The 27,431-nt window shown below is 45.3% G+C and overlaps 4 protein-coding genes across 11 annotated transcripts in view; 2 read left to right on the forward strand and 2 right to left on the reverse strand.

Annotated features, from left to right (window-relative positions):
• Positions 1–1,158: 1,158 nt before the first annotated feature.
• LOC121598491 (ribonuclease P protein subunit p29) lies at positions 1,159–2,315 on the reverse strand. The gene is made up of 4 exons (XM_041925429.1): positions 2,215–2,315; positions 1,834–2,146; positions 1,604–1,749; positions 1,159–1,531 (listed from the first exon to the last, which is right to left on the reverse strand). Exons 1-4 carry the CDS (start codon positions 2,219–2,221, stop codon positions 1,395–1,397), a joined length of 603 nt encoding a protein of 200 aa, XP_041781363.1. The 5' UTR covers positions 2,222–2,315; the 3' UTR covers positions 1,159–1,394.
• Positions 2,316–2,394: 79 nt separating this feature from the next.
• On the reverse strand, positions 2,395–9,327 carry LOC121598490. 2 transcript variants are annotated; one of them, XM_041925428.1, is made up of 5 exons: positions 9,275–9,327; positions 3,511–3,789; positions 3,314–3,437; positions 2,665–3,238; positions 2,395–2,601 (listed from the first exon to the last, which is right to left on the reverse strand). In XM_041925428.1, the coding sequence occupies exons 2-5, from the start codon at positions 3,614–3,616 to the stop codon at positions 2,479–2,481; spliced, it is 927 nt and encodes a 308-aa protein (XP_041781362.1). In that variant the 5' UTR covers positions 3,617–3,789; positions 9,275–9,327; the 3' UTR covers positions 2,395–2,478. The 2 variants fall into 2 exon arrangements, with proteins under 2 accessions (XP_041781362.1, XP_041781361.1); XM_041925427.1 differs by lacking the exon at positions 9,275–9,327 and having other exon boundaries at positions 3,511–3,808.
• LOC121598489 (pantothenate kinase 3) lies at positions 3,977–21,282 on the forward strand. 4 transcript variants are annotated; one of them, XM_041925424.1, is made up of 6 exons: positions 4,815–4,898; positions 16,694–17,435; positions 18,682–19,153; positions 19,232–19,531; positions 19,605–19,740; positions 19,804–21,282. In XM_041925424.1, the coding sequence occupies exons 2-6, from the start codon at positions 16,772–16,774 to the stop codon at positions 19,993–19,995; spliced, it is 1,764 nt and encodes a 587-aa protein (XP_041781358.1). In that variant the 5' UTR covers positions 4,815–4,898; positions 16,694–16,771; the 3' UTR covers positions 19,996–21,282. The 4 variants fall into 4 exon arrangements, with proteins under 4 accessions (XP_041781360.1, XP_041781358.1, XP_041781359.1 ...); XM_041925425.1 differs by lacking the exon at positions 4,815–4,898 and adding an exon at positions 7,894–8,442 and having other exon boundaries at positions 19,235–19,531; XM_041925423.1 differs by lacking the exon at positions 4,815–4,898 and adding an exon at positions 7,895–8,442.
• Positions 21,283–24,061: 2,779 nt separating this feature from the next.
• LOC121600539 (protein argonaute-2) overlaps positions 24,062–27,431 on the forward strand; it is a 36,379-nt gene continuing 33,009 nt past the window's right edge. For 2 of the 4 annotated variants that reach the window (XM_041929213.1, XM_041929218.1), the window contains exons 1-2: positions 24,062–24,282; positions 25,622–25,934. The gene's annotated coding sequence lies outside the window, so the exon portion shown is untranslated. The remainder of the gene's footprint in view (positions 24,283–25,621; positions 25,935–27,431) is intronic. The other 2 variants (XM_041929215.1, XM_041929216.1) reach the window with 2 other exon arrangements.

Consider the following 27,431-nt stretch of genomic DNA (forward strand, 5'->3'; position numbering starts at 1 on the left):
GGCGCGGAACCACCGTACACCGACCCGTGTGGCCGATCGAACACACGATAGCGATGCGATGCGGCGGGCTGTTTCGTTTCGTGGAAAATGGATTCACAATCGAATCATACGGAGCCGGAGCCATTACCTGGGCCGCGTTGCTGCCGCTGTCTCCGGGAGGGAACGTTGATCTCGGAGCGTGCACCATCGTACCCAGGCGGTCTTTGCACAGAAGATGACCATTAGCTGGGCTCTGGTGTGCGGATGGATGGTGAGCGATGCGTTGCGGGCGAGGAAAATGGTGACACTTCATAGGGGAGACTACCGTCCCACATTCAGCTTGGCAAGAACGTAGCAATGATGTGTTTAAATACCACAAAGGAAATGCGTAGTTTTCGCAATGTCAGGTATGTATTTTTGTGCTACGATTGATCAATGTGTTTAGTGTTTATTGTGTTGTTATTCCGATTAAATGTGTCTCTGTTTTGGGTATTGGTTTTTCATATACATCCGAGTAGTTGGAAATTAAATTAAAAGTACAAATCAACTAGATTTATTTTAGATATTATATTAATTATTTGTATAATAATGACAGCATATCATTGGCAGAAAAGGAAACAATATGCAAACTTCACTTAAAATCAATTTAATTATGTACCAGAAAACGATATAAATTAAAATTATTTTCAGAAAATCCAGTTTTAGCAGTAACTAACAAGATAAAAAATCAAATTGTACTTACGAATTTGACAATTTGGGAGAAGAAAGTCGAAAAAACTAAATAATTATTCATATCCACTTGAGTTCATTTTGTTTATAACTAACACAATTAAAGAATGTTAACTAAAAACATCAGGCGTAAAATTAGAAAGGCATTTAAATAAAATTTTAATTCAAACCAAACGTCCAACCGCTTTAGCAAAGCAAAATTCAAAAATAACGAAACCAGCGCGCCATCTGCTGGACTCTAGCGAATGCTTCCTTTGACTGATAAGAGACCAACAAAATCCAAAAGCAATTTCAAGTTAGAAATCCAACAGGAATTAGATGAAATTTGATGATTTTTAACGATTATTACTAAATGATATGATAATTAACAGTTTTTAGGTTTTATTGTATAGATTTTCACTCACCTGTCGTTAATGTAGGATTAATTTCGAAAAGACAGTACATTTCCGATTTCCGTACTTGTCGTACTTGGCAGCATGTCGAAGCTTCTCCATAATCATGGTTTTATTTAACAATCTTTTCATTTCTACATTCATTGTACCAGCTGATGATGCATATTAGTGCACACATACGATTGAACGTTAATTTGTATCACACAATGGCTTCCGCTTTCTTCCTAACTGCATCTGTTGCACTGAACAAGATTCTTTTTTAACCATTCATAGTAAACCTAACTCCACTTCCCTCTACAGATCGGGAAAGGCGAACGTTTTCATCTTTTTCACCGACCGTTCGGCGGGCCGCGCGTTGAGATGTTTACCGAAAATCGTTATCACCTTATTTTGTAGGAACACCTCGAACTGGGAATCATTTTTCGGGATTGCTAAAAGAGCAAAAAGCGAATTAGATAAAACAGAATACAAGACACCACCTGCCATTTAAACAGGTTACTCACTTCGCAGTTTGTTGTCTTTCGAAATCATCTTGAAGGTTCCTTTCGTGTCCAGTACCACGATACCCTTCATGCCGACCACGCTGGGCTGTTTCGATCGAACGATGTGAATTTTGGCTCCGTGATAGTCTGCCTTCAGTAAGCTAGCTCTACAGAGAGATAGAAAAAAGGAAAGATATATTGATCAATATGTCCTTATAGCAATAAAGACATTCCCCCTTTCCGATACATACACAATCGTGGTGTATCTCGCTTCGGTCACATCCGGACATTGGCCCGGCTGGAAGAACGTATCGTAATAGCCGAGCCACATCCGGTGCAGCTTCAACCCGTCTCGGTACGTAATCGTATCGTGCGGTAAGGTGTACAGGCCAAGCTCTTTGATTTCCTTGCGCGAAAGTTTCTTTTTTGTAAGCTTCCCCGCGTTCGCTTTGTTTTTCTTCTGGATGACGTGCTTGTCCCCAAGGGTCATAGAGCTGTTGGGAATCTCCAGTATTTCATGCCGGTAGCGTGGAGCGACCAGCTTTGCCAGGAACGAGGAAGGATCTAAAGGTGGAGGGAAATGTTCTGTTAGCTTTTACACAGCAATAAACGATGAATTTACAGCGCTTTACCAGCCATCGTGGACGCACGTGCGGATGGTCTAGTTTGTTTGGGGATGGTTTGTTTACAAAGTTTGACGTTTCGCCGGTCGGTACCGGTTGTACCGCTGTAAGCAAACAGTCAGTACAGCTGTCACGCACACACTCAAACTACAACCTGTATTAACGGATACGTTTGGTTAAAATTACACAATTCAAACCGTAATTGTGATGTGAGCGTTTTTATACGACAATTCTACTCCGTTCTGTGATTTATTGCACTACAAAACAAAATTTTCAATCATCGCACAAAAATCCTTTGCCTACCGACACTTCCATCACGCCGAGCAGGCTGGTCGCAATCTCTCCCAGCTGCTCGTCCGTTGAATCCTTCATCGTTCTGATCATTGCCCACGGGATCTGGAAATCAAAGCGAAGCTTAAGCATAACATTTCCCACTAAATAGTTTTCCTACGTTCCTACCTTCTCCGGCAGCGATGACGGTATACCTGCCTCCACAGTTACGCTCAGCAAGCGATAGATAATGGCCACCGCCGCTGCCACCACATCGGTCGGATCGTGCAAGCTCAGGCAGCGCAGCACACTGTGGACGAGCCTCTCCTCGCCCAGCATAACGAACGCGACCGGATCCTCGAGCGACATGTTGTACGCGAACGTGAGCACCATGCGCTTGATGAAGCGAAAGTGCGGATAGCTCCAGCGGTCCTGATCGAGCACCATCCGCTTCAGCAACTCCACCACCAGCTCCTGCTGGGCGAGAAAAGCACGCCCTTCCACGAACGCGGCCAAGTTCGTGATCGACCCGAGCAGTGATACGACGAACACGTGCTCGAGCGATTGGAGCGGCGGCAGACTGGTACCGTAGGCGAGCAGAAACGAATCGATGATACCCTTCGCTAGGGCACAGTACTTCAGCATCGAGTCTTGTGCCTGCACCAACACCTTCACGTTCGAGTGGCTTTTGAACGATTTCCACACGATCTCACCCATCACGGTGCCGATCTTCATCATCACCTGGTACTGCCCTTCGTACAATCTGCAAAGGAATGGAAGCAATCGGTTGATTATGGCAGCACGACTTTGTGTAGGTTCTATCGGGGGAAAAGCGAACTTTTTGTAGTGTTGTGACTGGGCAGCCTTTTCCTCCAGTTGCCGCTCGAGTAGTGCCACCTTTCCTTCCGCTTTCAGTGCTCGTTCCTTCCATTCCGACGACTTCTCGTCCGCCTCTTTCAGCTCTACGGGACAGGCAAAAGGAGGGCAGCTTGCAGGGAAGTTACAATAAAGTGGGTGTTCCCTTTTCATACTTACTGCTCTCGAGCAGGGGAACACATTTCTTGGTCACGTAATGCAACATCTTCCGATGGCGCTGTACAGCAATATCCATTTGCTTGCAAGCATTTTCGTTTTCTGCCATCTCGATGCGTGCAGCAAGTGCAAAACAATAACAGCAAAGTGTACCGTGCCGAAGGATGAAACTGCTTTGTTGAATTTCCGTTCCACAACCGGTTCAAACATGCCTCGAAACGGTTCTAAACCGGTTGCTCCATGTTGTTTGATGACTTTATTATATTTCTAATATTAATTTTCCTGTCGAATATTTTAAAAACTATATGAAATCGTTTATATTAATTATTATTGACCTATAAATTCACGAATAAACCACAAGATTTGATTTAATTTGATTATCTTCCAACCACCCTGTGATAACGCGGCTTCAACCGTTCAACCCGCCAACGTAGACGCAGCGTGACAGCCAGCCTGTCACAACAATCATTGCTGCTGTTGCAAAATACATACAGAAACACGGCTAAACAGTTCTAAAGCCTGTGCATTTTAGAAAATGTGTTACGTGTTGCGAGCAAGAGGCGAAGAAGACTGAAGAACTGTTCGCTCCAGCGAGACGAATTCTCGGTCCAGTGGGCCAGCCTAGAGAGTGGCGCGGACACAAAACCGTCAGCCCGTAGCCGCTGCCACTGACCACTTTCCTGGCCGGGGAGGGGTGGACAGTCAGTCATCAAGAGTGCTGCAGTCGCGCGCGGTGAACACGGTGGCAGAACGAAGAAAATTACCCGTTTTATGACTGGAGGAAAAAAAACAAGCAGGGAGCCATATCCCCCCATCGTGGCGTCCACGGCACGGCCAAAAGGGGCACATCACACGGCACACGGTGAAACTTTCTCCCAGTCGCTCGCCAGTCTTGTGATACGTTGGACACGATTGCAGCGAAGGGTTTGTTTACCTGTGTACCGTACTGCTTAATGTGTCTGGCGGTAAAGTGCTGTGGCAATCAGTGGCAAGAAAGCAGACACCGTTGCTTGGGACTCTCGATTAGCCTCGCTTGAAGCAAAACGTAACCCGGAACGGCGAATGAAGCAGATTTAAAGTAGCGAGAAGCGTCAAGCGAGCGTGTGTTTTCGAGAACACCCCTAAGCCCATTCTCTATCCAATCACGCAACGGAAAGTATTTTGCACAATAGACCGTCCGGAGACCGTCCCGTAGCAGATAATGTGCGTGAGCATTATTTGATTTGCAAAAGCGTCCCAAAAAATCCCGAGCCAATTGTTGCCGATCGCGCTGTGACCTAGAACAGACACCCCCCCCCCCCCCCCCCCCCCCCCCGCACAGGACAGTATTGGACACTCATCAGCCATGGCCAGCAGTGAGTCGGCAGGAAGCTCGTCCGTAATACGCAAAGGTAAGTGAAAGTCCGCTCTCTGCAATTGGATTCATTTTCCTTCGTTTCTTGTTTCATGCCAACCTTTTGATGATCGGTCGTGTGCACAGAGCGGGCCTTTGCACGGAATATTGGGGTCAGCCGGTCGTGTTAATTGCTTTTGCCACTGCGACTGACAATGCCGACCCGCCGTTGCAGCGGGCAAATAACGAAAAGCACGACAGACACCGACGACGCTACGGCGGCAAGGGCGGGAAGAATAATTGATGATCTGTCTTTTGCAAATGCTTCTCTCGCTTCCCTCGAACACGTTATTGGCACGTGGCAAAAATCCTAGACTCGATCCAACCCACTCGGCTCAGAGAGCAGCCAACCGATTGTGGATAGCACAATTCGTGTGGCTGTATTGCGAACCAGCTATTGCACAGATTACGGGCAGCGAATGTACTGGAATGATGCGAAATATAAGTCCGCTCTCGTTCCAGTTTTCCTCGTTTCCCCGGCCTCGCTGATAAGCTAAAATCATAAATTACATCCACTTATGAAGTAAGTGTCCCGTACACCACTCTTGCCTACTCCCCTCAGCGGAACGAGAGGAAGCTGCTGGTTTCCCCTCTCTTAAGCCATCCACAGTGTTTTGTTGTTATCACCGGGTTGGTTATCTTGCTTGGCCTGTACAGAACGATACGCACACCCTCCCGGGGCGTGCTCTCGCGGGTTTTTGCCAACTTCGTGGGAGCGGGAAGCTTTCCATTCGATTGTTGAGTGCAAAAAGCGAGCGAAAAGCAATGGCCGCGCGGCCAGAGAACTGCGGTGAAGCTTGCACTCGTGTGGTGGTGGAAGGGCACGAGCACATTAGAGAATAATTATCATCTTTCAATCTTTGCTTAATGCATTCGTCATATGATTTGCTCTCCCCCCATTGTTGTGCTACTTTATCGCACTTTATCGGGTCGTCAATCTAAGGTGTGAGCTTATTAATTTGTGATGATTTAATGAGTTTAGATCATTCTTTGCACAGGACGGGGCATGAACCCTTGAGCGCAATAAAATGTGTCTTTGCTGGATAATGAAGCAAAAGATTATCAACGTCAAATATGTTCACCAATTTATTACACCTATTGTTTATTACATGCAAATGTTCATTAAGCGCAAAATGTAGGTTTAAGGTATATGAAACCTTTTATCAGCAAACCGGCTGTCGATGGAACTGTTTTTGTTCGATCAGAAGAGTGGAATGTTTGCTGGCCGGCTTGCACGAATGAATGAGCATTGTTCCGGCGAGATAATAAGTGCCGAGCATTAGCTGCGCCTGAGCAAATACTTTGGCGAAGCTCTATTCAGACGCTTCACTCTGCCAGGGAAGAGCAACCTGATCAAGAGTATTGGTATCATATGGCGCTGTTTAGAAGATTATATTAACAGATTTGTTTGATGGAAAATAGTGTTCATGTATTTGCAAAGATCTGTAGGGGACAATGTGCTCCAGTAGTCTCTTAGAAAACAATTACGATGAGTGTAATGTTAAGTTGTTAAGGCGTATTGAAATATTTGAACAACACTAAACGATTGGCTAATTAAAATAACATGTTTTTTGTATAAAAGGTAATATTTTTACATTTAATACTTAATATAATGAGTTTTTGTATAAGTTAGTGTAGAATCAGCGAGGATACTTGCATTATTAGTAAAATATTGAATTTAGGCGCTCAATCATCATTGTTTGTCAGTACGCATTAATGGTTGATTTTAATGCATCTATTTATGCCTGTTAATCAACAATATTTACTTTAGCAGAAATTATGATTCATTCCAAAGCTTCATGTCTAGAATTACATTGTTTTCTTGTGAAAAAACTCAGACGATTTAATCAATTCTCATTGTGTATGCCTTTAGATCTTTGTTAAGAAAAGTTCATTATATGAATTTTACAAAATTGACGTAATAAGGCCCCATCACATTGGGGAATTTAGAATCGAACTGCTACGTCATACGGCGTTTGACAGCTTTTAACTCGCCAGGAAAAATGAATCGGTCTAGACCTGCGATCGGCAAAGTACACCTCGCGAGGCGCATGCAGCTCTTAATCGTTCATATATTTCAGAGAGCTTCCACTCATTTTTGCTATTGGTTTAACAATTTGAACTCTTCCCGTGAAACTCTACGAACATTTTTGTAAAATTTCACTCTTTCGACCACTGCTCTTAACCAATGTAGAATCTTTCAAGACGAAGAATTTCACAGTCAAGAAGTAAAACTGTATTTTTTTAGATCTGCAAGTGTCGTTGTTAAACAACTTCTTCGACCAAGAAAAGTTAGTTTAAATAGAAAGATAAATTTCACATCAAATTCTGTTTCGTAATTTCGAGCGTGTTATTACATTAGCGAGGCAAAATTTTCTATCAAATGGGGTTAACGAAAGATAAATTGTAGAATTATTTCAGTAATGTAATAGGGCCTATAAGCTTTAAGTAAAAAATAGGGCCTATAAGCTTTATTTTTAAATAACATTAATTTAAAAAAAAATTGATTTCAAATTTTGACTTCAATTTTTGAAGAAAAAGTATTAATAACTAAGTAAAACATTCGAAATTGTGTAAAATGTATGCTTTAGGGACAAAAATTGATGATAACGTGTCAACAATTGTGACACGTTGACAAAAAATTGGGGTCTTAGAGGCAAAAATGTAGCGGCGGTAATTAAAATAGAAAGCGTTTTCCGCATATTAATCAAAAAAATCGAAGCGTTTCTCAACAACAATTGTGTTACTAGTTTCCATGAAGCGTTTCCACTGGGAATAAAAGCCACACACCGAAGTGCACCGCCACCGATGGATGAACGATCGGCATTGGAATGAACCACTTTGCGTCCGCTTAGTGTACCAAGCCGCTTAGCGCGCCAATCGGCCGTACACACTCTTCTCCACAAGTCTCAGCGCGCTCAGCGCAGCGCAGCGCTCGAAAGAGCGCCGCGGTGGAAGGAAGAGAATCCCGCTCGTACGAACCAGCGCAGAGCCGAGCGGCGTGTCTCAGTGTCTATTAACCACTGGACGGTCGCGGTTCGCCCACACGACGCTCTTGACGCGCGCACCCAGCACATAGCGTCGGTCAAACACTGTTTTTGAAAAACGGTCCGCGAAACTAGCGCCCTATGCAACGCCCTGTGCTTCTGGTGAAGGGGTATATCAGGCGATAGAGATCGGATGATCACGCGCCACTCCACGTTCGCATCAACGAGCGGCTCCTGTGACGTGTTTGTGCGGTTTTTGGTTTCTGGCAAGTGGTAAAGTCGTCCGGCGAATGATACAACAAGCGCGCAAAGTTTGGTGAAATTCACGCTTCTAACAACCCCGTGTTTGAGTTTCGCGAGAGAAAGAAGTCGCCGCCGAAAGAAACCGTTAGTGTGTGCTTGTGTGTGTGTGTGTGTGTGTGTCTGCTCCTGTTCCTTCCGAGGTCATCCTCTGTCCGCTTCGCAAAAAAAAGCGGGAAGTCTCGGTAGCGACGGCGGCAGCAGCAGCTGAGTACTGTTTCGTGCGGTGCGGCAGGAATTTCTCACAGTTTCACCGTAGGTGTCAATCAAGCAGTTCAATTGAGAAGAGCTCCCGACCATGTTTTACATGCCCTGCCTGCCGTACGGTGTGCCGTGTGTGTTTCGTTCGCAGCAGCAGCAGCAGCAGCAGTAGTCGCAGTATCGCAGGAAACGTGGCCTGCCAATCGGATGTTCTATTACCAACGCGCGAGGATAGACCTCATCTCTCCAAACCACAACGACACGATTGAAGCAGAAGAAGTATCTAATGTGCAGGGTGGCAAAAAAATGCGTATGGACACTTGGCGAAGTTGCCGTGCGATCATCACTCACATGGGGGATAGAGATCGCGAAACTGGTGTGTTGCTACCCCGATGCCTCTGCCCCAACTTCATGTTTAAATAATCTTCAGTGGGGGAGTGGTGGACAGCAGGCACGCTGGTTGTGTCTGTTAACACTCTCGGCCACGCTTGCCGATCACGCCATGGTTTGAAGATCACGGCAAAGGTGTACTACCCACTACGGAGAGGAGGAGCGCATATTACCCATGGAATCTCCTCTCAGGTGGAACTCGATGTTGTTGCGTGGCGTACGCTTCGACCACCACCGCACATCAGCACAGCAAACTATTGTGTAACCGATTTTGGCGGTACTTTTTCTGCAACCACAACGCACAACTGCTGCCTGTCCTGGTATATGGGGGAGAAGGAGTGGTGGTTTTAGCGCCATCACGAACGCCGCATTAGAGTGTGCCCGGGCGTGCGTGCGGAATGCTCCGCAATTGCGGGCCCGTGTGTCTGTCTTTTGCGAGAGTGTGGGATCTTTCGGGTGGTCGCCGACTTCGCTTCCTCGTTGTTATGCGTCTTACCTTTTTCTTCGGGTAATGATGATGCCACCTCACTTTAAAGCCATTCTCTCACCGATGAACCTTCCACGATGGGTGTTTTCTCTTTGTGCGGTCAAGCTGCGATCATCAAAAGACACGACACGTACCTGAGGAATAGTGCGGTATGTTGCACTTTCGCTGTTCAAAGGCCGTGCGCCATCCACACACACACACAACACAGCACAGACAGCAACAACGGACGAACTGGAGCGTGTTAAACTGCACGCGAATGTTCCAAACGCCCCGCTGTGTAGTGGTGAAGTAACAACTGGTGACAAACCCGTGGTGGTGGTACGATAAGTAAGAGAGGAGACCTTTGGCGATCGTGCCGGCACATTCCTGAGACACACCTTCGGCGTGACGTTATAGCCGCTTAAGCCACACACACAGAGGGTCTCCTGAGGAGTTTTGTAGGTCAGCGCGCAAAAATCGTCATCAGCGAACGAATTGATACAGAGATAGGGGTGGGAATCGGGGACAGTTCGGTTATCCGAGATTGGTGGACACACGGAGAAGTCTGCAACAAAAGTTGCCGTAACCACCATCACCCGACGGCCGAAAACCGGAAGTGTGTCGGTGTGGCCTTTTCGGTCCGTGATTGTGATGGATGGACGGGGGGGGGGGGGAGCCATGACACGCGCACAAACACACACACACGCACACGTCAATGTCGCGTGTCATGAGACCGGTGCAAAGTTCAGTTCATTACTCTAGTTCTCTCGACACTTGCCCAGCAGCGGGCCTTGGAGGGTGCGCCGGTGCACATGAGACTTAACCTTTGAAGTGCACTTTTTGCTTTTAAATGTGCGTGATCGTGAAACACCGTCTTCGTGCAACCAAGCGAGCAGAAGTGTTATCGCGAGTTGCGACAGGAACACGGATGCGATGATCGTATGATCTCGAACACGGTTCGCTCAACCATAGTTCCGTGTCGTAGGCACCCATACTCCTCATACCCAGGGTGGTTCGGAGGAAGGTTGCGGCTTTGGGAGAGATTTGTTGTTATTTTCTAGCCTAGCCGGTTGATAAATCGAATGCCTCAAAACCGGATTCTGGCAGATGTTTGCCTTCCCCCCACAGCGGCTGCTGGATACGGGTTCTTGTTCTTCAAGGGAGTAAAGAACGGAAGAGCTATTCTTAGCGAAACCTGTAAACAACGTCCACAATGATCCATCTGGAGATCATTCAAGAAATCAAAGTAATGATCTTCCTTTTGGAAATCTGTATTGGAGAACACCGCTCTGGTTTATTGATGTCTAGAATGCCTTAATCTCTTTGGAATTAGACATCATTTCAAGAACATTATTTTAACGTAAGTGGCTATGGCGGGTCAAAGTTTGCAACCTTTGTTTGACCTTCCCAAACCAATAATTCATTCCGACGCGTACCTTCGTACTGTAGGAAGGATGACTTCTCGTCTTCCAAATATAAGCCAGCACCACCGCAATCTCTCCACTCCACCGGGGGGAGATAAGATTAAGATACGCAATAAGAATGCATATTTCTTGCTTGTGTGTGTGTGCATGTGTACCTCACAAACATCAATTACGACGAGGTAGTTTGGCGCTTCGGGGGGTTGTTCAAGGGGGCTGTGTATATGCTCTACTATTACGTCTTGGAAGGTGTTTTGTTGCCACTCACAACACTCTTTATGTTTTGCGGGTATTAGGGGGCAAAGTGGGCACACTACCGACAATGTGTTACACCGGTAAAACGCACTCAATGTCTAAACAACTGTGTGTTCATGGTACTGCATGGTTCTATAGTCCAGTATTTACAATGATTTTGTAGGTATTTTGTATTAAATGTTTGTATAATTTATCAAAGATCCTTATTAAGCAATCTGATATTAGAGGATTGCGCGATGTTAGCCAGTGGTTTTTTTTTTGCCTGGAATTTGCAATTATGCCAACACTCCATGCAAAACCATACGCCAAACTAGCAAATATATTGTCATCAATGTTTCAAAAAGTATTTATTACTCTTTTCAAACAAAGAGTCTTTATCAAATTCATATTTTAAAAGTTCAATGCATTTTTAATCATCATATTATACTTGCATAGATGTTTAAAAATAAAAGATTTTTTTTTTCGAACCTTATGTTTAAAATCCTTTACGTCTTTCCATTTTAATAAACGAAGAAAAGTCTCAGCCCCAGTTCAATTCTTAACATGTCCATTTTGCGCCATATACACCTAGCCTCGACAAAGCGACAAAGCACAGCACAACAGTAACCCACTACCTTGTCGGTGCCTTAACTTGCGCACTGGACAAAACACTGTCGATGAAAGAGGCTGATTGGTAAGATTTACTGCAATCAAACAAGCCTAGAAGCTACACGGCAACCACCACTTGCGATTGATAGACGCTTTGGCTGGTCAGTTGGTTGGTCGGTTGCAAGAGAGTTTGTTGGAAGCTTTTTACTTCATGTTTGCTCATAAAAACAACAAACCCCCCCGCCACACGCACACACACACACACACACACACACACACACTTGCGGCGTTTCTCGCTCATATCGGCTCCCGGCGACGCTCCGTAACGATTTGCCAATTCATGCCCGATTCCATCGCATCGAATCCAGACGCGAAAAAACGAACACACCCGTGGGCCACAACGGCGGTGGTGGGCCGGCTCTGATGTGTGACTCTCTTCGGCGAAGGTTATCATCAGTGCATGTCTGCGAGTATAAGTGTGTGCAGGCGCGCGTGTGTGGGGGGGTAAAGTCGCGCCACCATCGGTTTTGTTTGCTTCTTGCCTTTTGCCGGACAATGCTGGCTTTGGTGGGGTTGGGAGGGCTTTTTTGAGGGGCCCGCGATGAAGGCTTGCCGCCCGGGACCGACACTCAGCGCCAACCGTTTGCCAATCATTAGCGAAACTCACGGGTTGGTGGTGGTGTTGTGGTAGTGGTTTAATTTCATTTTCTTACGTGACCCTGATTGTTACTGATGCGGGGCCAAGTCGCGGAGGGGGTCAACCGTCATGAAGTCAGAGACACATACTGGTTGAACTGGAAAGTTCCATCTGCGATTGGAAGTGGAAGAGAGAGAGAGAGAAAGTTTGTGTTCTATAATTACCGGGCATGTCATGTACAGGCTTTCATCTAAGTGGAGATGATTTTGCTGGATTATTAGAGGGACCAATGTGCTGGGTGTACTATTGTTTTGATTGGAACGTAGATGAAAAAGGGAATGGGATTTTAGACTGGCTGACTATGAATTTGGAATTGTGAGTGTACAACCACAAGCCGTCCAAAGGTTGTCGGAATCAGAGTGTATATTTAGCAGTTGAGCGGTCTTCTATGTTCATTCCCTTAGAATCATTTGCTTGATGAGTCGTGTATGAGTTTTTTTCTAGAAAAAATCTTAATCTATTACACATTTTGCTATCAGTTGGGTTAGAAGACTCCAAATGGGAACAAAAGATCATTAACGATGGCATTGATTTGAGTAAAACAGACTCCCCGGAAGAGGTATCTACATGGATTCTCACTTCATCTGAGACACTGGGCATACTTTCCTTGATTCTTGATGGAATAATGTCATACTACTATTTACGATCCTATCAGGTACAATAGATTTATTGACTTAAGCTACTATAGAAGTGAAACGTTCGTGTGCTGGAAGTGTTTAGTTATCCAGGATTAAATAGTGGATTGGATCGTCCGGAGCCACTACTATATCCACTACATGCAAGCATGCTATTTATACAGCTTGTAAGACTCCATTTGTATGCTCTTACGAGATTAACATTAAAATCGCTTTTGAGCATCAGAGTTCAGAGAAAACAGATTTAGATAGCTCTCAATATACAAACGGACGTTGGACTTGATTTTACAAAGAGTCCGGAAAGTCTAAGTCAGTTAAACGATTATTTATTCGTATCTTGAATCTTCCTGCTGCATATAATCTACAGTTCCATAAATTACGGATTTATGAAGATCTCCTGAAGATCAAATCTTTCTTGCAGGAGTTTAAAGATATCTAACTAAAGTGAATCGTTGAAGAATTGGTCCTCAGTTTACTAACCAAACAGTGTGCTGTAATCGATGTGATGTTATCACTTAACCATTCTGAAAAGTTGTATATACTTTTCATTAAACATGCTCACCATTTATCGTTTGATTGCACTGTACCGATAAGTTGGTAAAATGTAAAACATCGCCACATTCACACACGGGCACAACAAGGCGGCACACGCAAAATACGTAAGCCTGTGACCTCCTTTATACGCGGCTTGCGACAAGAGGTGAGAAAGTTAAGCCGTCCAACCCCCCCCCCCCCCCCCATCTCAGAATATTGATGATGAGCTGCTTGGCAAGGTGTTGCCATCGCTCCCTGGTGGCAGCCGTGGTTACTGCAGCACACCGTCAATGAAAGCGCGCGGGCATCGCGACTTGAACTCGCTACTGATTTCCATTTGTCCACACAGTGGTTGACCTCGCACAATGTAAAATAAAGGGGTAGAAGTGCACGTCCCTTTTAGTCGCGTTTAGCTTGCCCAACCCAAACCTCAAGCTTGTTGCAAGTCGCCTAGCAAAGCCATGCTGAGTTCTACTCAATTTCTGGCAGAACCTTTAGGCATTGTTGTTGTGTGTGCTTAAAATCACACATTTGCAAAAAAAAAGCCGTTTGCAGGACGGACATTGTGTGTGTTTTTTTTTGCTGCAGCAGGTGGTAGCTTACACGGAAATGATCGCGGCCTCTCGGTGAAGAGAATGGCCACTTCCTGTACACGTCGTTCTCCTCGCGTATCTTTTCATCGGTAATTATTCCCTCCGCTCTGACGCTTGTAACAGACAAAACACACACACACACAAAATCCACCCTCCCCTGTCCATTTGCTGCTGGAGGGTTGCACGCGGGTTGTCCATTTGCGTCATTTTTTCGCCAGCAGCCATTTTTCCCGCGGGCCCTTGTCTCATCGATGCCGTCGGGCTATGGATAATATTAACACTCCCCGCCCCATGCTCGAGACGAGATAGCTCTGTGATCGCACAAAATTGGTAAACAAATCGGTACGACGTAGCAAAGCACACATAAAAAAAGGCAACCAACCACTTCTAACCGGAATTATGAGGCTCGTGGCTGTCGTTTAGCAGTGGTAAAACAACGTCTGCAGTGCATGTTGTTTCATGACATGGAACTCCTCAAACAAGCCGTGGGCTGATGGTGGGGTAATGCGTCATAATATTTTGACGGAGTTCAGGATGTTTTTGCAGGATAACTACGAAAAGGAGAAGATCGCAGCATATGATCACTGACGATCTTCGATTCTGTGTTGAGGTCACAACTGTTTCTTTTGTGTTTCTGGGGAAGAATTTCAGTCCTTATTTATGCACAAAATTGTAAGAAAAGAACTGGAATATACTAGCGATAGGAAACTCTGATATTGATTCAAGAAAATCCGGATGAATCTTCACTGTGAAACAATAAATCTAAATCTCAGATGTTGATATTCATGCAACGTCCAACACGAATCGCTAGACACGCATGAATCTCAGAAGATCTTTAGTAATCCTAAGTGATCGTTATAGAATCTATCACTACAAAAAAGGAAGGAAATGTCTGAAATAAGCAATAAATCAAAGTAGAAAATAACGGAACAATCTACTACCGGTTGACAATCACCTCCAAACTTCGATAGTTAAACTGTACCTGGAAGTGTTTAGGAGAACATAACATATTATTGAAGAAGATCTTGAAGATCTCGTTACAAATGAATTGAGTTCGAATGCGACAGTTTACACACATTGCCTTGTTATTAGCGGGTATGGGTTAGATTTGCTAAATTGGTTAATCCTTAAAGATCCACGAATGTTTCATTTTTTTAAGATACATAAATCTCCTACCGATTCCTTCCAGAAATTTGGGAGATTCATATAGTTTCAAACTCTTTTTATTCCTTCAATCATACACAATGATCGCACTTGATCATGCATACAATGAATCATTGATTGTTTATACTTGTACAGGTTGAAATAATCGATAAAACCTCAAAGCGCATAGTTTAGCGCATCGTTTTGTGTGTAGTGATGACGTCATTTCAATTGGCAAATATCAATTTCTTACTGAAAAATCATGAAACGCTCCTATTTATGAAAGTATTTTCTGAAGCAAAAACACACACACACACACTGCAAGAGCTAACGAGGCTGCACCGTGTGCACATCAATGTGTTTTCGATGCACTTAGCACTGTTACCTTTTACGCCCGACCCCAACACCAGTAACGCATCGCGATAAAAATAACAAAATGGTCAATAATGTTGTCTGCTTTTGTTGTTATAGCCTTTTTTAACCAAAGAGTCCTCCCCCCCCCCCCTCACATAAAGCCACCCACCACCTTTACACACCTGTGCAAACCAGTGCTTTCCCAACCTTGACCAAATGCTGGTCATGCCAATTGATTTTGTAAACACAAAAAAAAAACCCGAAGGCTTCTTCACCAGACCCAAAGTGATCATACGCGGGAAGGCGGGTTTGTATGGTCTCAATATGGCCCGCTTGTTTTTTTTTTTTTTTTTTTGCACTACACCAAGACCACCATCATCATCTCTGGTGAGAGAGTGTGATGTTGTTTGATGAAACATCGCGCTAATTGCTAAATAATTCGTTTGCAAATGACGCAACTCGTGTGGACGCGGAACAGATTGTCCATTGACCCGTCTGGGATTGGACGCTCTTGGGACGCCTTTTTGTGTGTGTCTCGATCACATTATCGTCGTTACTACACTGACCTGCCTGCCAATAGGGATCATTTTTTTGCAAATCAGCCTTTTTTTGATGATAAGATCCACCACCACCACTCATTGCTCCTTTTTTGTGCGGGAGTCGTAATTAGGGTTAAAAGTAATCAGAACCTTGCGATAGCGTTGATAAACGCAAACCAAAAAAACAAACCCTTTGCACAATGCAAAAGGCGCAACAGCATGACCAAGGTCGAGATAAAAGTGGACCGCCAGAAGGGGGGGGGGGGGGGGGTTTGGTGTGTTACGAGAGCGCAGTGATTCATTGATTACGCCTGGCGTTGTTTTAGTTGATCCACAGCAACGGTTAGAGGTAGCAACAACACCTACACCGAACTGGTAAGCTCACAGCCTGACTTCGGTTGCTACATCGAATCGCGAATGTTGTAGAATCGTGCAGAATGAGGTTTAGGCAATAGATTGATGCGCAAGAGGGCGCCACTTGCCACATGTGGCTTAGTGAATGATAAGAGAGTGCAGACATCGCGTATTAGTAACTGCTGCTACTGCTAGCTGTTCGAAGCGGAAAGAAACACATCGAAACTACTCACACCGACGCACGGCCAAGCAATGTTGATTGGTTTCATCTGCTTCCCCTCTTCTTCCACCCATCCCGCGAGTAACACTTTTAACCCAAAAACCCCAAACCGACAGGTGGCGCTGAACGCGTACATCGAGCGGGGCATCCGGCTGCGCCAGGAGCGAGCCCTCGAGCAATGGACGCACACACGCATGGACGCGCTGGACAGCAGCAGCAGCCAGCCGCCGCTCGGCCCGCAGCTCTCTAGTGCCATATCGCGCTGGATCCTGTACGGTACCGTCGTGCCGAGCGTCCACGTCACGCCCAACGGCACGCACCGGCATCATCATCATCAGTACGCGACGCACTCGGTCGCCTCCCACTATCACCGTCCGCTCGTGCGCAGACCATCGTACCGGCGCAAAATGTCGTCCACCGAAAGCGGCGCCAGTGGTAGCAGCAGCCCCACGACCAGCCCCAAAGTGTCCTCCTCCCCGGTGCAGCAACATCGCCGTCGGACGGCGGCGGCGGCACCCTCACCGCAACAGTCCCGTCGCCGCACGGGTCGGGATCTGCAGCGTACCGCCACCGCCAACTCGTCACATTCCTCGGCCGGATCCATTACCTCCATACTGTCCAGCCTGTCGTCGGCGAACAGTGGTGGAAGCCAGCAGCAGCGCAAACAACGTCGCATCAAGCGACGAACCGCCCGCAAGTCGGCAACGGCGGAAGCGAAAGGGGCCCGGCCCAGCGCACGCAGCAGCAAAAGCAACGGCAGCAGCAGCAGCAACAGCAACAACAAAGCCAACACCGACACGCGATGGACCGACGAAAGCCGGTCGGAATCGTCGGAACATTCCATTGAGGGGCCAGTGTGTAAGCATCGTTTCATAATTGCATTTTTTTTCTATTCTACTTTACTCATCTGGATGAGAGTGTGGCATCCATCTATTGGTTGTTTCTTGCATAGTTTCGTTCGTATTGTGGCTTATTTCTTAAGATTTGTATTATTCCTTCCTCTTATTGCTGTTTCATGCTTCCTAAGTTAGACTTTCATATTCTTAAAGTTGCGCTTTTTCAACTTCTTTGTTTATTGAGCACTACCGATCGGCTTGATTTCCACTACAATGTAAAGTATTTTTAAAAAAGACACCAACAGACATAAACTTTCACCCTTTTTTACCATTCCGACATGCCAACAATCAATAATATCAATCAATCATTCGGCATCTTGCTCCTCTGCAAACTATCAACAAACTCTGCCACGTTCCAGCTGTAGCACTTTCTTTTTCTCTCCAACATCTTCCGTCAAAGCGTTATTCGCGTGCATAACACACAAGATCACAGATTTAGCAGATCCTCGCCTCGTGTGCTTCGAGTCACCCCGAGATACTCCCAATGACACACACACGTGAATCAAAACCGGTTCTCCGTGTTCCGGATGTTTCAAAAGCGCTGTCCGGTTCTCGATGCTGGTGTATCGTGTGTGCGCGCCTATATCACGCCGCCTAGTCGCAGCTGATAAGCGTGCCCCATGCATGCATGCAGCCCGGAGTCCTTGATAATGACTTTAGAGAGCGTGTGGAGCTCTCCGGGCCAGCGGGTTGAGCAGTTTATGGAGTTTGAAGTTTGGACCTTTCTTCGGCAACTTGCTGATAAGCGGTGACGTTTGCTAGCCGCGTGCGCTATAGGCTATAGCGTTTTCACTGGCCGTTTCGATAATCTAATCAACCGATTCGAATCGATCGAGTTTTGTCGGCTCTGTGGCTCTGCGGGTCTACGGCATGCAGTGCGAACGAGGATCACCAGCACGAGCACGTGATCGCGGTAGCATGCGCTCAGAGGTCAGCTGGACGAGTTGAATGCGATCGAACCTCAAAAATGACCTTAACACCGAGCACGGTTGAGGCGCGAAGGCATGTTGCCTGGGTCAGCGATAAGCTCTGTGTGTTTGATGAGGTCCAAAATCCATACAAAAATGTTTGGGTAGTCGTTGATGATCGATCGTTTGATAATTCCGTTTGCTTCAGTTTGCACCATTACCGCTTCTATTTGTTTCAATTGTTTTACTAATAACATGTCGTATTTCTTCTTCTTCTTCTACTACTTCTTTCTCCAACAGCGATGCCCTGGTTCGGCATGGACATTGGCGGCACCCTCACGAAGCTGGTGTACTTCGAGCCGAAGGACATCACGCCGGGCGAGCTGGATCAGGAGGCACGCATCCTGCGCAACATTCGGCGTTACCTGACGAAAAACTCGGCCTACGGCAAGACCGGCCACCGGGACAGCCACCTGCAGATGGACGACGTGGTGATACGCGGCCGGCGCGGCTCGCTCCACTTTATCCGCTTCCCCACGTCGGAGATGCTCAGCTTTCTGAAGCTCGCCAAATCGAAGGGCATGGCCCAGCTGGTGACGACCGTCTGCGCGACCGGGGGCGGTGCGTTCAAGTTCGAGGAAGACTTCCGGCAGCACGTCAACATGAAGCTGGCCAAGTTCGACGAGCTGGATGCGCTGATCAAGGGCATCCTCTTCACGGAAACGCACAACAAATGTGAATGCTACTTTTGGGAGAACGCCAACGAAATTAGGTAAGCGACGGGGAAAGAATGTTCATGTCATGGAAAGAAGTAGCTTATTAACTTTGCTTTCATTTGTCCTTCTTGCAGTAGTACGAAGAAAAAGTTCGACTTTAGCCAACCGTACCCGTTTATACTGGTGAACGTCGGGTCGGGCGTCTCGGTGCTGGCGGTGCGCGGCCCGGACAACTACAAGCGCATCTCCGGCACGAGCCTCGGCGGCGGTACATTCCTGGGCCTGTGCTGTCTGCTCACCGGCTGTGAAACGTTCGAGGAAGCAATACAGTTAGCGACGAAGGGCGATCATAAGAAGGTGGACAAGCTAGTGAAAGACATTTACGGTGGCGACTACGAGCGGTTCGGGCTGCCCGGCGAGCTGGTCGCGTCAAGGTAAGTGCGATCGTGCAATCGCCCGTGCGTTTGGGAACGTAGTATTAAAACACTCCCCGTGTCTCCGTTGCAGCTTCGGGCAGATGCATCTACAGGAAAGGCGGCAAAGCGTCAGCAAGGAAGATCTAGCCCACGCCATCCTCGTGACGATCACCAACAACATTGGTTCGATCGCGCGCATGTGTGCAAGCAATGAGAAGATCGAGAAGGTAGGGTGTGACAAGCGCGTCGGCTTCTTTTGTACATTTACTGCAATGCTGATCCATTTCCAGGTGGTGTTTGTGGGCAACTTTCTGCGCGTGAACCCAATATCGATGAAGCTGCTCGCGTACGCGATGGACTACTGGTCGAAGGGAACGCTCAAAGCGCTGTTCCTCGAGCACGAGGGCTACTTCGGTGCAGTCGGGTGCCTTTTGCAGTTCAACGGTGAGCTGCACGCACAAGTCGGTGATTTACTTACTTAGACTAGTAGATAGGAAGGTAACGAAACAGTGATGGGAGTGGGAAGACGCGAGAGAACAGGGCAATAGGCGCCGGCGGTGATACCTTTCTCTCGTGGTTGTTTTACTACGCGCTAAATTAGCTTGTTCGTTTTGATCTAGTTCTTGTAAAAAGAGAGAGAGAGAGCGCGCGAGAGAGATCTTCTATACAATTGAGTGATAGCTTTTGAAGCTTCTGAATCGATTCATTTTCATCATCCTAACCTGCAAAAAGATTTGGCAAAATCAGCTCACTCGCTCTCTCGTAAGGTTCTAGGTGTGACCTAACAGCGGAGTAGCCAACAGAAAACAAGGAAAAACACATTCACTCCTGCGAAAATTAGTTAAGCGATGAGCAAAACAAAATCCCCCCCCCGCAAACAATCAGCCCCTTTTGCCGTCAGTCCAATCATAGCGTAACATAATTTAACTTTGCCAAATCATGTCCCCGCATCCCCGCTGGTCCGGCACATTGATAGGCAAGGCGCGCGGCCCATGACGATCTTTCGACGAAACTTATTCAACATATTTACAACGAGTGAGATTCATTAGACACAGGGAGCGCACAGGCGGAAGCTCTTTAGTGCAGCAGGCAGCAGCAAACACACACAAAACAACGGAACCAGGATAAGTAGTAGCTAAGGTAATAGGGCGCGTAAGGCAGTGACACTTTGCACCGGGTTGAGGAAGCTTAGTGTAAGTTTAAAACAATGTTAAGTCGCTGTGGGATATAAAACGAGAGAGACAGAGAGAGAGAGAGACAGAGAGAGAGAGAGAGAGAGAGAGAGAGAGAGAGAGAGAGAGAGAGTGAAAGAGAAAATGAGCGGCATTGGTGGGGGAATAGCAGGTGCTCATTTGCAGTGATCGCGCGAGATCATCGCGTGTTCGGCAGGAGTCGGTAGGAGTAGTAGTGGGTAAATGTTATTAATTATTATTATTAGTTTTATGGTTATTATTATTAATTTTATTTTAGATTGTTAGTAAGAAGCAAGCGTGTGGAGGGCAAACGATTGGCAACTGTTTTTTTGAGTTCAAAACTCGACCGTGTATCCCATTGTGGTTCATATGAAAAAACGAAGACGGTTAAACCCGAAAGCGACGCTAAAATGTAGGGATTTTGTTTGATCCTGTCTCCTCCGACTGCGCAAGAAGTGCGAGGTGAAGTGTTTTAAAACCGAAAATCGAAATTCAATCCAATGGCCAATCACTAGCTGCTAATTTTTACACACAAACACTCAATCTTACAAATACAACAACAAAAAACGAACGTATCAAAAAAGGGAGGTAGTTGCGCATTGTGGTGGGCAGCTCAATCTCTTCATACGCCTAACACGCGCGCCTCAAATGTTGCAGCATCATCCGCCCATGCCGAGGCGAAGGAATTTATGGAATGAAAAACACTAGCAAAATGGTGTTAACAGTGGTACAGCGGAAGAGAGAGAGAGAAGCCGATAGAGGCAAAAGGTTTAGCGCGCGCTTAAGCACAAGCGGAATGGATTAAAAGTACGGCATGCGGGTGACAACAAGAAAAGGGCGACATGCGTGACGGAGGCAGCCAGCAACGGGATGTTGAAATCACTTTAAACATAGAAAAGCAAAAGACAGCTTTGATCACGTTCGATCACTGCTAAACAATTTTCCACTATTGCTTTATACAGTTAATAAAAACCAAATGGAATATATACATATATACAGCGCACACAAGAAGACTTTGGATCGTTTGATGGTTTGATTGCTTTGCATAAAAAAACATTGCCGAAATGTCCATTATGATTTTTGTTTTAGTTTAAGGTTGTTGTGAAGATTTGATAAGAAGATGCGATCAATGCAGAACAAATTAGCAAATTCTTCTTCTTCTTCTTTGGCTCAACAACCGATGCCGGTCAAGGCCTGCCAACCCACTTGTGGGGTTGGCTTTCAGTGACTTATTGATTTCCCCCCATAGCAGGATAGTCAGTCCTACGTATGGCGGCACGGTCTATTTGGGGCTTGAACCCATGACGGGCATGTTGTTAAGTCGTACGAGTTGACGACTGTACCATGAGACCGGCTTAAACGAAACATCAAAAGAATTTTCCAAATCAAATTGGATGTCGCTAAGTGTAATACGTTTTTGAGAATAAGAACATACTTCCAAAGGAATACAACCGTTCCCGCTGATCATCGTAGGTTTCATAAATTTAGCATTAGCAAATTCAGTCAGCGAATATCACCGTTATAATCAACGGAATTATATAGTCATGAAGGATTTCATATCGCCACACAACAGAATGGAAAGATAATATGACAGGTAAGTTAATCTTATTAATATTTGATAGCACTATTTTATTTCAGGATTCATGTGAGGTCTTCATAGGCATACATATGATGGACGTTCTTGTTACTTTCAATTGTAGGAAGCATCGTTGTAAATTGATGGGATGGGGTCTAATTTGAGCAATAGTTTCATCTCAATATCGTGTGCGATCTGTCCATGCAGGTTTTTGAAAGAATAAGCTCAAACTATTGAATTCAATACTCAAACCATATATTAAAACAATGACAATACGAATAGCAATACGAATAAAATCATATCCGATGGAAATCATATAACCCCATCCATAACGTTTCCGATGACCCAAAAAAGAGTCTTGCCGGCTCGTGTAGCTTACTTTACTGTCTAATTTTTCACACAAAAACAAACGGTGAGGAACGCTAGCTCACGACCTTTAGAGCCCCGGTTATCGACCCTTTCCTAACTATCAGTGTAACGTAATTACTGGATAAACCCCTACAGGGGTATCCAGGGGTTCTCATAGTTGTCGGACATCTCCTTGACTCTTTTCTAATGGAAGAGAACTTCATAAGTTGGGAATTGGACTCTAGGACACGCTTTTTGGACAGCCTCCTTGGAAATTCCTATTAGATTTGACCAACAAGGATGTTATAGAGTCCAATTCTCAGTACATTAAGTTCTGTTCATGTATGAGTGTCCCACAGCTATGAGAACTCCCAGAAAACCCTGTAATCGAAATTGTTAAACAATTTCACCCGCTCGATTGTAGGCTGAAATGCGGTTGAGAACCGTTTTTTATTGAACATTTTTTATCTGAAGTTTTAATTCCTTTACTAAAAAATGCATAAAAAGCTATTTAATAACATTGCATAGCTTCAGGCATTTGCCTTAGTTTGCATACCTTCAGGCGCTTTGAGTATACCTTCAGGCGAAATCACTGGATACAGTATGCTCTCGATTTAAAGGATGATACTAACAGAGTAGTGTGAAATATAAGTGTTAAAAAATTAGCAATAGAAGTAGAAAGAAAAAATTTAATTAAATATTTAACATGAACCAGTACAGTCATAAATTATATTCCGTTTAGATACAATTATTCTTTCTCCACTTCCACAATGCCTTCACATACACACATAAAAAAACACCTAAATTAAACATTTCCAACTGAACTTTCTCTTTCATCCCCCCCTCTTTCAGTCACACAGCGTTAATGTAATAAAATGCGTAACATAACTCTCATTGCTATTTTCAGCCATTGCCAGCAGAAGCCAACGGTCAACTCAAATCATCGGCAGTACTTGTTGCATTTTCCCATTGTGATGAGGAAGCATCCAGCAACAACCGCGCAGCATATTCAAGCATTCAGCACCCCCACAACCACAACAACAACAACAACCGCGATCACGAAAAGCAACATAAAAGCAACAAGCACAAAAAAAACCCTCCCGTGCGAAAATGGGGTGCGAAAGAAGAGAACACAGACACAGAGAGAGAGAGAGGGAGAGGGTTGTTAGGTGGGTGGTTCGTGGGACAGCAAGGAGGGGTTGTTTTTCTTTTTTTTGTATGTTGCATTGCGTCTTTGCCGGTTTGGGGGGGTTGAAGAGCCCATTTCAGAGAGAGCAAATGGCTCGCTCTCTCGCTTAAAGCACCGCTTGTTGGGGGCGGGGGGAGGGGAAGGGCTCGTGCAGAATCGTCTCGTCTCACGGGTGGACGCGTGAGCGCGAATCAACAACCACGGCCCGAACGTCATGCCCCCGGACCGGGAGATATCGCCGCTCATCATTCGCCGTTGTTCGGTTGCCGTCGCCGGTACGCGTGTGTGCTGCTAGTGTGGTGCTGTGTTGCGGGCGCGTTTTGGGGTGGGATATTTTTGTGACCGATTCTCGGATTCGTGCACCAACTGCGTCATCAGTCGGCGAGCGGCGCGGCGCGTTGCGTTTTCGCACGTACGCCAAACTGCATCCAGCGCAACGTTTGTGGTGGTGGTGGTAGAGTGTGTATGTATCGCCTCCGTTGTCGATTGTTTTTGTGCCCCGAAGGCCATTTCCCGCGCGAGTCACATCACCCCCTTCCTTTAGGATCACCCCATCGGTGTTGTTGCATTGTTGGGGTTGAATTCGAACGAGCAAAAGAGAGGAATGAGGAGCTGTAACGCGTCCCGTCAGCCTCCTCCCATATCGTACCGGCATGCTGCTGGTGCAGTTCGCGTTCTTTCCCCCTCCTAGTTGTATGTGTTGTGTTTCGCGGGATCTTGTGCGACCTTTGTGTGTGTGTGTGTGTGTGTTGGTACTTTCGTTTTGCATATGTGCTCGTCGCTCGTCGCTGCTTGCTGCGTTTTTCCTTTTGTATTACGTGTGCACATCTTTCGCACATCTTTCGCCTGCACGTTGTGCGCTTTTGGATGCATTTGTGTGCAGTTTGGTGTGCCGGGGCGCATGAAGACGACGACGTCTCGATCCCCAAACGCGCGAAGGTTCTTTCAGTTTGTTGCCCCCGGGTGAATATATGTGTTGTGGCGATTCCCCATCGGTTCCACGTCCACCACGCGGCTCTTGGTTGAGGCCGAGAGGATTCGATGGATCGGCTAGATTTAGAGAGTGAGGTTTTGGTGTGTGATGTTTTCTGGTATCAAGCAAAGATCAGAGAAGAGCGAAAGACACCTGGGACACCAGAAACAAAGCATTTAAAATCAATGGGAGCAGTTCGTTATGTTGTGTTGATTACAATGAAATTTGAAAATTCGCAAAACATGATTTTTGCTGATCAAAATTGAAATGGCTTCCTTCTGTCACGGTAAATTGCACTCTCATTGAATCGGATTTTGTTCATCTCATTGCCTCCAGAGGTGGCAAAAGGTGAAAATGAGGGAAGGAAATTCTTATCATACCGCCCTTAACAACACCGCACAAACCGAGCCAAATTGGGGCTGTTGTGTGTGGGAAAAAGTGCAACAATTACGTATCCATCCATCCAACAAACACATACTGACACACACACATAAACGCACACGAACCTATTAATTAGCATCACCCGTGAAGCGATTGAGGAATGTTCAATATTTAAACTGTTGCTGAACGATTCAGTTTTCCTATAAGAATGCATTTTTCTCTTGATAATATCCCCCCACGGGTACAGGTGTGTTGGTTTGTTTGATTGTTCAGTGTATGTGCGTGTGTGTGTGAAATTTTCTCACGTGAGTGAGTGTGTGTATGTGTGTGTGTGAGTTCGTGTGCCGTGTAAGTGTGTTTATCGTGCAAAAAATACCACACAAAACGGCCGGCGATAAGAGCGTGCAATCGTTCGATAATCCTAATCGGGTTTCTTTTTTCCTCGAAGTTTCATTTGTGTGGGTGTTTTTCTTATTCTTTTTGCTTTTTACTACACTAAAAAAGTGTAATGAGTGATATTTTTGCCCGCTTGGGGTGTGTTAATTTTGTGTAAAATAACACGTGTGAAGTTTTACAGTGCAAGAAGCTCTCCCTTTATGTGGAAAATAGTGAAATACTTGTGACGTGTGCTATTAAAAGGAAAGGGAAACAACAACAACAAAATCCTTTCTTTATCAATTTAATATGTGTGACAAGTTTTTATCTAAGTGAGCACCAGCACAAGGACAACAATCATTCTGCTCTCTGCCATCGTGCCACAGGTAAGTGAGTGAAGAATTATTTGGGTTGTCTAGCAAGTCACCCTTCCCTACGATGGTGTCTTGTATGGTTCATATGACGTTCAGAAGAGATTATGCTAAAAATAAGGTTTAATTAAGGAAAAACGTTTCATAAAAATGACAAAATTTTCGACTAAAATCACACACTTCTTTTATAGTTATTGACAATAGCTTTTACATGGATTAATTTGACCGAATTTATGTTATTTTGCATTCGTGAGAACATCATAATATTTCGTTTAAAATTTCACTTACAAACAATAAAAAATTTATAACCTACACTCGAACCAAGAGAAATTGCACAATGTTCAAATGCTGTGTTATCGTCTGTGCCTGTGCCTAAACCTGAGCCTCACTTATGACGCTTATCAGTTATCGGCCTGTGAGGGGTTTGCCGTTATCGAAAGTTGGCCACACAAAAAACGACGTCAAAAACGTAAATATCGATAATGATTTGAAATGTTGTGTTTCGATAATACGGGAAAAAGGTTTTCCACCATCACAATAGTAACAACATAGCCGGCGAGAAAAATAAAAAAACACAAAACTTTTAATTTCATTCCACCCTGCGGAAAAAGCAGACTTGTTCTTGCGCTGCTTTTTCCTGATGTTTTGTCTGTGACCTGAAACTTTGGTTCAGGTTTCTCTCGCTGCTCTGCATCGTCGCATTCTCTCGCACGTAAATGTTCGTCCACAGAGGAGACACACATAATGTGGGTGGGTGGGCTGGCGCACACAGAGTCCGACCTTGGTGGCCCATTTCCACGACCTTGTACCATGGGTATGGCTGGAGAAGACAGTCAACCCCTCCATCAGCACCGACCACCCTTATTCTTGGGAGAACCTTAATGCTCTTAGACACACCGCTGCTTTGACGGATGCTGCTGCTGCTGGCATCTGGGCGAAGGTTTAAACATATGAAGCTGTGACACATTTAAGCTCCCAATTTTGGATAGGAAAATTAAAAGATGTTAAAAGATTAAAAGATATTGGGTTTGGAGTGAATTTTCTTTTAAACTCACTCATCATAGGCGTAGGGTAGATTGTGAACTGTTGTTATTATTGGTAGCACAATTGTACCATTAAAATGGCGTTTTCTTATGATCCTGAATGTACCATATGCTAAATAAAAATCCCGCCATACAACCACCATTTTGTTAATAAACTTCATTCCTAGTATCCAATTCTACAAAAATTAGATTATAATATCTAGCAAACACTAACAAATTGTTTCGTTTTTGTATTTTTGAGCTTCAAAGCAAGAGATATTTGATTTGATTTGAGCAAGATTTGTCAGGATAATGGTGAGGTTATCGACCATAATGGAGAATGGTGAAGTTATCTATGACAGAGAGCTCGATCCAAAACTTGACTTGGAACAACTCTGGTCAGAAAGTTGTTCTCATCTCTTGATAAAAAATGAGGTCCAACTATTACTGAAACTGATACTAACTGTTAGTAACCCTCATCCTTAGCTTA

The sequence above is a fragment of the Anopheles merus genome, chromosome 3L (genome assembly GCF_017562075.2).
Source record: "Anopheles merus strain MAF chromosome 3L, AmerM5.1, whole genome shotgun sequence".
NCBI lineage: Eukaryota > Metazoa > Arthropoda > Insecta > Diptera > Culicidae > Anopheles > Anopheles merus.